Consider the following 10,371-nt stretch of genomic DNA (forward strand, 5'->3'; position numbering starts at 1 on the left):
GGGGGGGGGGAGTGATAGAAAAAGTGTGTGGTGTAAAAGCGAAAGAGTGGGTGAGAGGGGGTAAAGAATCTAGGGTGGACATTAGGGATTTGCGGCCTTGGATGATTTCTATTGAGTAGTTTGAAAAGGCGTCTTCAATTATTGGATTTGGGTGATTGAAGACTTTGGTTTTGAACTTAGAATGTTTTTTTAAAAGAAATTCTTGGATGGTGTCGGTTTTAAGGTCTTTGTGGATGTCCCTGTAACATATGTACCAGTACGCTGGAAATGGATCGTAGGGTTTTGTTTTGGACTGTTGGATTTGGATTCCTAAATATTTAAAGTGTTTTCCAGGCAATGTTTTTGTTGTGAATGGTGATGTTTTTTAATTCGTTTGTAAGTTTGGTTGCGATCATTAGTGTTTGAGTTTTTTCCGTGTTGATTTTAATTTTCCATTTGTCTGTCCGGTCTGTTAGTTTGTCTAGTAGTTTTCTTTGTAGTTTTGGTGTATGTAGTTGGGTTTTTTGTCGTGTAGTATAAACTGGTGCCGTCAGAGAACAACAATTTCTGTGCCGAGATGTTTGGGCATGTCAGCAGTGTAAATATTGTAGAGAATTGGGGAAAGGGAAAATTTTTACGGAACTCCCGCTCCCATAGGTCTTAGGGTGGAGAGAAGATAGTTTATTCGGGCGTGGAATTATATGTCTTTCAGAAAGCCTGCTACAAACTGCACAAAACTATTTGGCAGATTGTAGGGGTTGTCCAATTTCCAGATTAGCCCTTCGTACCAGACCTTGTTGAACGCTTTCTCTATGTCCAAGAGAATAACTCCCAGAGGATTTCTCCTGGAGCTCTATATTGGCGTCCTCCACAAGTCTGGCCACTTTCAATTCGAAGTCATGGTTTCTCATGAAGCCGAATTGTTTGTGAGGGATTCCGTGGTTATAAGAGATTTTGTCCAAGAGTCTTTCTTTAAAGAAATTCTCTGTACGTTTAGAGTAGGTTGATAGCAGACTAATTGGGCGCCAGTTTTGTGGGAAGGTTTTGTTCTTGTGCGGTTTTGGAATGAGAACTACCGCCGCTGTTTTCCAGCTGCTCGACAATTTCCTGAGTGCCAATGCACTATTTATTAGTGTCATGGTCTGGTTTATACACGAGAATAAGCATAAGGAATTATGCCTAATAGGGTGTTTATAAAGCAGAATAAGGAACAATACTATTTTGGGTACAGCCAATCAATTAGAAGCATAGGCTTAAGAAACAATAGGGTTGTGTATGTTTATGTCAACATTATGGCGGTAACACATATACCAATAAAAGCTCAATTTCACATAAATATTGTACATTAAATGGATTTGTCCACTGAAGAAGTGGTAGTTCTTTTTGGATTAATAATTTCGTTTTCTAACCTCACAACAAAATGTAAGTACGATGTTTGGCGGTCACGTGGGATATTGGAATATAATTTATCTTACAAACTGCGCATACCTCATTAGAATAACGCCTAACGCATAACATAAAAGATAAAAGTTGGCAACTTTCTTAAGCCTAGGCACTATTCGGTTTAGGAACACCTCTATGGACTGATGCGTAACGAACTTTTAAGATACGCCTTAATCGTTGAGCGTTATTTCTTATTCTCGTGTATAAACCCCCCATTAGTAATAGTAGGATTTTTTCGGGGAGCGTTTTAATTATCTTGTTTCAAATTTGTCTATGTATGGATTATCTTGTCTATGTCTGGACCTGTTTTATAATTTAAAATTTTTATTTCTGAGTTAATTTCATTTAGTGTGATTGGGGGGATGGTTTCGTCCGATTCAGTCAAAGTCATGGAAGTTAGGGAAAGGTAACGGTTCTCGACTTCTTCTTCGAAGTCTAAGTTCTTACCCCTGGCTCCGAGTTTTCAAGATAATCTTACCAGTTTTTGTTCTTTGTTTCCAAAATTTGCCTTTTAATTTGGTTAGTGAGTTGGTTGACTTGACAGTTGAGAAGAGAGTCCAAGTTTATTTTTGAAATTCGCTTAAGGCGGTTACGGAGTTTAATTTTATTTTTAATTTCTTTTCCTGAAATTAGCGATCGCGAAACCTGCACTTGAATCACCCAATGTAAACACTAAAGGAAGGAAACTACTCGGCGTCGCCATGTTTCCCTCCTGCTGATAGTGCAGGTATAATCGACAGATGACTATGACAGATCGACAGATACATTAGAGTATAATGAATTTTGAAGCTGTGCGGAGCTCTTCGGGCACGACACTAGTTTGCCCCAAAAAACAGTCTGAAAATCAGAATTTCAAAAGTTTTTTTTGTATTAAACGTAGTCTCGTTCCCGAAGGGTTCGGCACAACAAGTACCTTAGAATATAAAGAATTTTGAAGTTGTGCCGGGGCCTTAGGCAACGACACTGGTTTGACCCAAAAGCAATATCGAAATGAGAGTTTGGAAGGTTTTTTTTGTATTAATAGCAGTGTCAAAAGCAAATACATTAGAGATTAACGGATTAACAACCTAAACATTAGAGTTTAATGGATTTTGACTCCAACTCTTCGAGCTCAAAATCCATTAAACTCTAATGCATTTATTGAACCGAGCTCTTCGAGCACTACGAGTTTTTCAGTATAGTAAAATACAAAATTTGCCTCAAATTATCTGGTTTGAAATGCACCATTTTTCAAGTTTTTTTTTTGAGAATTTAACTTAAGAACACAAAATTGCCAGTTTTTCGCTTATTATTCATTTTGAACAAAAACTTAAAACCACATTTTTATAGAAATTTTCCTCCTCAATGCATTAGTATTGAGATTTAGACAAATTCTGTTTTTTTTTGGAAACAACGGTTTATCTATTAATCAATAAATTAAAATATGCTTTGTTGCCCCCGAAAAATTTGCAAATTTTATGGACAAAGCGAGGAAACATTTTTTTTACGAGGACATTTCCTCGATGCCAAGATTATTGATAAAAAAATTTTATGTGAAAATCGACAAAAATTCTTAAATTAAAGAAGTAAATTATAAAATCACGTTAAATGTTTCGCCCAAACAAATCGTATATCCTTTTTACAGACAGTTTCTTATAGACAAAGCGGATGCCAAACTGAGTTGGTTTGTTTCGCAAAAACAATGTTCTAGCTAGGCGGGGGGAGAAAAGAAAACTTTGTGCAAGTTTCTAAAGGAGCTGAATCTTGAAAGCTCGATAAATTCCCCAAATCCCCACCAAACGGGCTCATTTGCAATCAATTAACGTTTTTCGATTCGTTTGGATTTTCGATTAACGATTTATATTGAATACGAAGTGGACCCATTTGTTGGGTAACAAAACTCAGTAATTGAGCCCCATATGCAGACGACTTGGCTTGTTGGAAATGCCAACATTCCCAATAGCTCCCCCACCAGCCACTTTAGAGGAAAAATCGAAATAATCTTTTTTTAGGCAATTTGAACCCTGATACACGGAGAAAACATGCAAAGTTAATGATAAAAAGCTTTTAAAATTTAAGATAAAGTTATCTTCTAAACCAGAAGCGATCCAAGTTCGATTAAATTAGAAATAATTTGCCAAATTTGATGGTAATAAGTAAGAATAATAGTAATAATAATAAATAATGTAATTTAATAATAATAAGTATTTTTCTTTATGGTGCGAAAATTTCAGTTTATTGATGTAAATGGTTTGGGAGTTGCGAATTTTTGCTTAACTGCACTTAAACTTGACGAGAAATTTAAAAAACCGTCCAATGTCTGACTGTCAAAAATGTCTGAAAAATCAGTAAATCGGCATTCCAGTGAAATAATAGTTCACTTTTCGATGAAACTTTTTTCTTTATGGTGCAAAGATTTCAGTTTGTTGATCTAAATGGTTTGGGAATTACGAAATTTTGTTTAACTACACTTCAAGTTTTATGATATTTTAAATTTAACAGAAGTCGGTATTTAGGTGAAATTTGGTCCACTTTTCGATAATACCTTGTTCTTTAGAGTACGAAAATTTCAGTTTGCTGATTTACGTGGTTTGAGAGTTGCGAATTTTTATCATCCGCACTTCAAGTTGTACGTTTTTATTAAATTTCTCAAGTTTTCGGTATAAATATTGGTTTGGGAGTCGAATGTTCATTAAGCATCACGTCATAAACTCTTCTGTGCAATCATTCACCCTGTTTAACTTTATAAATACATTAGGTGGCTCTCTTGAACCTTTTACTGTTGTTTTTATTGTAATTTGTAAGTCGGCTGAATAGATTAATTCTTAAAACTTATTTGCTTGCTTTGTTTTAGAATTACTTAAAAGTCTGTTTATTTTAGGAGGGACCACAGCGAAGGGAGTCAGGCAAGAGAGGTCGTAAGCCCGGCCGCAAATCAGCCGATAAAGTTGACATGAAGGCCAAGCTTGGTAATTTGGATTTTCTTTTTAATTTTCGATAGACAATGTGCAATAAATACACGCTCTTTACGCTCTATACCTAAATCGGATTATTTTATTTATAGCTTGTAAGAGGAGGAGTTAAATGGTTTTAAAAGTGATAAGTTTTGTTTCTTAAAACTGTCTTTTATTTAATTTTCCAGAACGTAGTCGTCAAAGTGCAAGAGAATGTAGAGCTCGGAAAAAGTTACGATACCAATACCTTGAAGAACTTGTAGCAGACAGAGAAAAGGCCGTATTTGCACTTAGAAAAGAACTTGAAAGGGTAAGATTACATAATTAATTTCTGTCTTACGTAATGAGTATTAGCTTCAAATCGTAGCAAAAAATTATGGGGTCTCTGAACGGGCAGAAAAAATTTTACCACAAATTCTTGATGTTCGACGACTGACGATCTAACCCAACTTATAGGTGATGGTGTCTTTTGAGCCATTCCGAATTTCTAGTTTTTTCATTTTACCTTAAAGGTTAAACACTTCAAATTAAGCAGATTCAGCGAAAAAAACCCTAGATGACCCATAAATTCATCACTCCACAAGTCAAATTCTCGCTACGATGCTGGCATACTGATTGCGGTTATCTAGCGCGTCGTAAGTCAAATGCCGGATTATTTGTCTTTTTCGGTAATTCAACACAATGCGGTGCTGCCACGTATTTTTTGTTATTTTCCTTTCGGTTAATTTCGAGTTAGTTTGCGTGTCAGCATGGTGATTTTTTAATCAAACTAAAAAAATGCAAAATTAAAAGTTAATCATCTCAAAAGACCTAAATAATGGTGCTAATGTACTTGATGTCTGTCGGAGTTTCGCGTTGCCAGACTGCTAAGAAAGTCATATGTAAATGGAATAGTATACTTTCGTGAAAGTATTGTAAGCTTAAGTTTTAAAATGTGTTGAATTTGGGTCGGGATAGGTTCATTGTACAAATTTTTATTTTTTCACGGAAGGCTCCATAAAGTATTGTAGGAGGGAAAATTGAATTCCAACTAAACTAATCCAATACTAAACGAAATTAAACTAAACCGTTTTCCTAAGGAAATATTTCCGATTCACTTAAAAGGAATTTCCCTTCTTGCAAAGTGCAAGGATAAATAATTCTGTATGGGTAAAATAAGTGGCAATATTTCACTTTGATTAATTTCTGAATCACCAGGGGCCTTATTTTCAAGCGCCTACATGATCACTTCCGGGGAATTTGAGTATTTCTGATTTACCTAAAATCGGTGAGAAGCAAATTCACCAGGTCTAGACCAGGCGAGTGACATTTCACATGTGCGAAGATCTTATTATTATGCGCAAAAAAGACAAACATAGAACTGACTGAATTAAGATATGGAGCGCTTTGAGACACCTTGCTTCAAGGTCAATCTTTTATCCTGTTGCAATCGATTTGATTGAATTTTAAAGTCTCGCTATCCCTCTATCGACCTACGCCATCCCTATCTCATTGGAATAATTCATTAAAGTTTTAGAAATTCAAAATAGAAATATAAGTCGAAAATTCTCGAACATTTTTACGATTTATTGGTCTAGCTATTCAAAAATCATTAGCCACATCTATTAGCTATGTTTCGGTCTAACTATAGTTAGTAACAGAAGTAAGAGTTGATCGGAACCGCAATTTAGCAATTACATGTAGGTAAATAGAATTTTTTTCTTCTACTTTACCGAATCGATTTGACCTGGAGGTTTTGTCTCAGTACTAATTGGTGTCAATTTCAACCATTTCTAATGTAATTTGACAATTTTTTTCAATTTTGAAAAGGCTCCTTCCATATGGGCCTGTACAAACTTTTTGTTCCTTCCCCTGTAGCTTATAGAGGATTTTTTTTTGAACCAACAAAAGTTGATTTGTCATATAACTTTTCCATATCTAACCATCTGTCAAGGAATAGTTCGTGAAATTTTTTTTTAAATTGAAAGTTATTCTTTATAAAATCTCGGGCTCATCGATCACTATCCAACAGTATTTTTTCCAACTTTTCAGCTTTCCCAGTTTTTCAAGAAACTGCATGCTGCAAATATGGTTTCCAAAAAACTGCAAATTTATCGGTAATCAAACGAGCTGAACTGAACCTAATTAGTGCAGTCGATTGGCTGTCTCAAGCTCCATGAAAAAGTTGATATTCACTTTTTCGCTACGATCGATAATAAGCGAGCAATTGACGATTTTCTAAAAGCATGCAAAACTTTGAGGCGAAATTTTCGCCAATTTTGTGATGTCAAAATTGGGTCAAATTTTGATAGGTCTACTGATTCAAAGCAATCCGTTACACATGAAAAAAATTTATTTTTTGTTAAAAATCCACTTCAAGTATAGGACCGATGACGTTATGACGTCTCAGTTTTGGAAACACTGTAACTTTTAGAGTGTCAAACCAATCGATCGATAATTTACCAAAGCACGTGCCTAAATAGTGGTTTTCGTTTCTAAACTATAAACATTCAATGTTTCGTTTTACATGAGCTCTTATGAGAGCGAGATTTTCATTTTGCTTTTTGAAGGTGAAAAACGCCGAATAATGTCAAACTCTTGGACAGGGTCTTTGTGTCTTCCAAACAATAGTCTGAAAAAAACATTTTCAAGTTCAGTTAGTAAGGTTTCCAAATCCTTTCATAATTGATTTCTCCAGAGGTCGTTTAATGCAAAAATGTCTGGCTGGATTGTCTACACTCGTAAATGGAGAGTTCGTGAAGTTTAATTAATAGTGGTCATTAACTGGAAAACAGTTAGAAATCAATAGGGAACATTTGTATGGAATAGGCCTAGAATTTTACGAATAGCTCGAAAATGCAATAAAAAGTACGGCATTTTATTTAAAAATATGTAAGTTTGATATGCCACTTGAATTTGAGACACCCTATATCAACTGGTATTATCTTAAATTAAACTAGACGTTAATATCTAGAACATTTGGATGTAACATTTTCCTCTAAATTTAAAATTAAATGTTAGACTGGCGTGGCCAAAGTTCAATAAATAACCCTGTACATGAGCAACCTAAATAACCTAAATTGAATGAATCTACCTGCTACGCAAGGAAACAATTTTCATGAACCTAAAACATTTTGCTCAGTTTGGCAACGCCGCTAGAAATTTAGCAAAATGTGATCTTCCTGAAACTTTGTGAGTGTTTTTAGGCTTAATTAGAGGACCATCCAAAACAAATTTTCGCCGAAACTACTTAGTTTGAAGTGATGTAAAAAAGCTCTTATATAGCAAAATCAAATGACACGATAATCCAACTTATGTTCTACCAAGTAGTAACTTTAACTTTACATCATGAACGCCCTGCATATTTCTAAGTTAAGACTTTTGTCTAAATGTACATGGACAATAAAAACAATGACCTCTGGCAAAAATGTGATAAAATGCTTAATTTTCAATAAAAACAAAATTGACCAACAAGGAACAATAAACAACTATTTTGACGACAACATACTCAGCCGGTTTCGTAGTGGCCTCCTTGCGCGTCTCGGTCACAAATTTTGCGCCGTGCCACGCACCTCTTGACGCACCGGTGATAATCGCTCCCAGTCCCGAGGCAGCCACCGCTTTAGCGACTCCAAAGTTTTGTGGCGTGTAGCACAGAACCTGGTCTCCAAAATAAACCACACATCCAAGTCTATTGGCTTGATATCTGGCGAGTAGGACGTCCATTTCGCCGAGATAAAATACGGAAAATGGGTCCGGCACCAGTCCTAAGTCACTTTCGCCTTGTCGGCTGGAGCGGAGTCCTGTTGGAACATCCAATCCGCATCGCTAAAGTGCTGTTGGGCCCACGGAAGTACGACGACTTTGAGGATGTCGCTGTGGTAGACGTCTTGTTGATTTTGGCCCTTTGTTCTACGAAAACGAGGGGTCTTACCCCTGGGGCAAAATTCCGTTCGAACCATAACAATGTTCGACAATGGCCGATGTGAAGAAGGCTTCCGCGGACCAGCTCCTATCGTTCTGGTGATTGTGGGTTCGCATCCGTGAGGAGGATGTTGTCCCATTTAAGGGGAGCGTGGCGACGAAGGAGTCGTTTGCGTTTGTCTCTCTGTGATTTTTCAAGTCGTACGCGTTTGTTATGGTCGGTGAGGGGCGGAACTTTTTGGAGCTTGTAGGGCTTGAGATGGAGATCCTCACTGGCTATTTGACGGATTGATTCTCAATTTATACCAATCTGACGCGCGACTTTTCGCATAGAGCCCTCGGGTTTCGTCTGACACGTTCTCGGACGAGCTCCAGTATGGCCAAGCGTTTCAAAAGTTCTGATTGTTTATGGGACGTTACATTTGTCGATGCCGAGCGTTCGCCCAATATCGATTGGACGCTTTTCAACTTATGTAACGCCAAAATGTTTTCTCTGGTTCGACATCTTAATTAAGTAGCTTAAAAGTGTTCAATAAAATTGATACAGGTCATAGATGTATTCTTTCTAACGGAGAATCGAATAAAAGCAATAAAAACTTTCTAACTGAATAAATGTTCATGTCACATTGGCGACAAGTAGTTTGCAATTTTTTTTATTTCCACTTGGTATGTTAAAGTCATTAAAATCAAACTTTTTCAAAAAAGTTGCTGTCTTACTGAATAAATTGTAATTCTGACTACCTAAATTCTATTTTCAAAATTGACATCATCAATGTGCCTTGGTAGTGCTTGCTTGTGACAGCCGAAATCTATTCGAGTCTCTGTGCAGTAATGTATTTGTAATTGATCTCTGTCTTATTTTAGTATATTCAAATAGCCCGGGACATCGATGAAGGGAAAGTACCGGAACGCATCCACGAACTGCTACAGGAAACACCCAACTTAGACCTTAAACAGGAACCATAAGTTTGTGATATTTTTTAAATCGAACTTTTACTGGATTATTCCGATTACTAATGTGTACATTTATTATAAGCTCTTAGTCGTTTCTCCAATTTTACTTTACGAACTTTATATTATTGTTGTCAATATTTTCAATAACTACTGTTTAATTACATTTGCGATTGAATGAGTCACTCAGTTTGGTAAAATCGCTTGTTTGTTTTTCTTTATTTTAACTGAAAATTCATTATTTCACGATATTAAATATTAAACATGCCTAAAAATATTCGGAGTTAGCAAACCGTCTTTGGAATTGGGTCGTTGGCAGTGGCTTGAACCTTTTCACAAAACACTCAGGAAGTGGTTTTTTGTGGTATATTTAGTCGACCTTCGGAACTTTGCCGGAATGTATCCTTAGAAAAATCCCTTTCAAAGTTATAAATTATCGGCAACGAAAAACTCTTCATTAGTAATATATGTTCCACTTTCGACTCGCGTCTCATCTCGATTGCCTCGGTTTTCATCGTCGAGTAAATCTTGCATATATTTTTTCAAGCGCTTCAGTTTTTTTATGCTAGTCAGTAATGCAACTCCTTCGCTATCAGTGACGATATCTGCGTTTCTTGATCGTATACATGACAGCCGCTTCCCTGATCAAGAAGATCAGGCTGTTCAATTTATACACATTTTTCTTTCAACCAAGCCTTTCTTTTGACTGCTTTCTGGAGTTGTCGGTATCATTCCTTGTCCCTGTTTTTATAATTTGTTGTTTTTTCGTCCATGCGATCCAGGATTTTGTCCGTTGTTCATTTGGTATTTTTTCGTCTCGACTGTGTTGTAAGCCGTATCTGTAATAATATTCTTGACCTCTTCCAATTTCGTTCGACATTGTATGTTTTATTCGATAATTAATAATATTTTCATATTTATTATCGAATAATTTTCGTCATTTATTTCAGTCCCTACTGCTAGCTTAATGTTTACGTTTGTCAGTTTACGTGTGTCTAGTTGTTTTGGTCTCCTTGATATTACATTTAGGAATATTTTCCGGGCTTTGAAGCCGTGGTCTATGGGAATTTCATCCTGACGTTTCGTCCACAACTGCGGTGGACATTATCAAAGACGATGAGGCAGTGGGCGAAGTGATCTCCTGTGCTGTTCGACTAAGACT

The 10,371-nt window shown here is 36.3% G+C and overlaps 1 protein-coding gene across 5 annotated transcripts in view; it reads left to right on the plus strand.

Moving 5' to 3' along the window:
• The window catches only part of LOC109544933 (REPTOR-binding partner), a 51,837-nt gene that overhangs the window by 6,794 nt on the left and 34,672 nt on the right, over window positions 1-10,371 (plus strand). For 4 of the 5 annotated variants that reach the window (XM_019915358.2, XM_048661134.1, XM_048661133.1 and 1 more), the window contains 2 exons: window positions 4,283-4,370; window positions 4,544-4,665. In XM_019915358.2, the coding sequence (XP_019770917.1) occupies window positions 4,283-4,370; window positions 4,544-4,665 (210 nt within the window). Of the gene's footprint in view, window positions 1-4,282; window positions 4,371-4,543; window positions 4,666-9,122; window positions 9,413-10,371 lie in introns of those variants that run through there. The other variant, XM_019915355.2, reaches the window with a different exon arrangement.

Source organism: Dendroctonus ponderosae, unplaced genomic scaffold, assembly GCF_020466585.1.
Source record: "Dendroctonus ponderosae isolate FM_Combo_2020 unplaced genomic scaffold, Dpon_F_20191213v2 Dpon_F_20191213_1, whole genome shotgun sequence".
Lineage (NCBI taxonomy): Eukaryota > Metazoa > Arthropoda > Insecta > Coleoptera > Curculionidae > Dendroctonus > Dendroctonus ponderosae.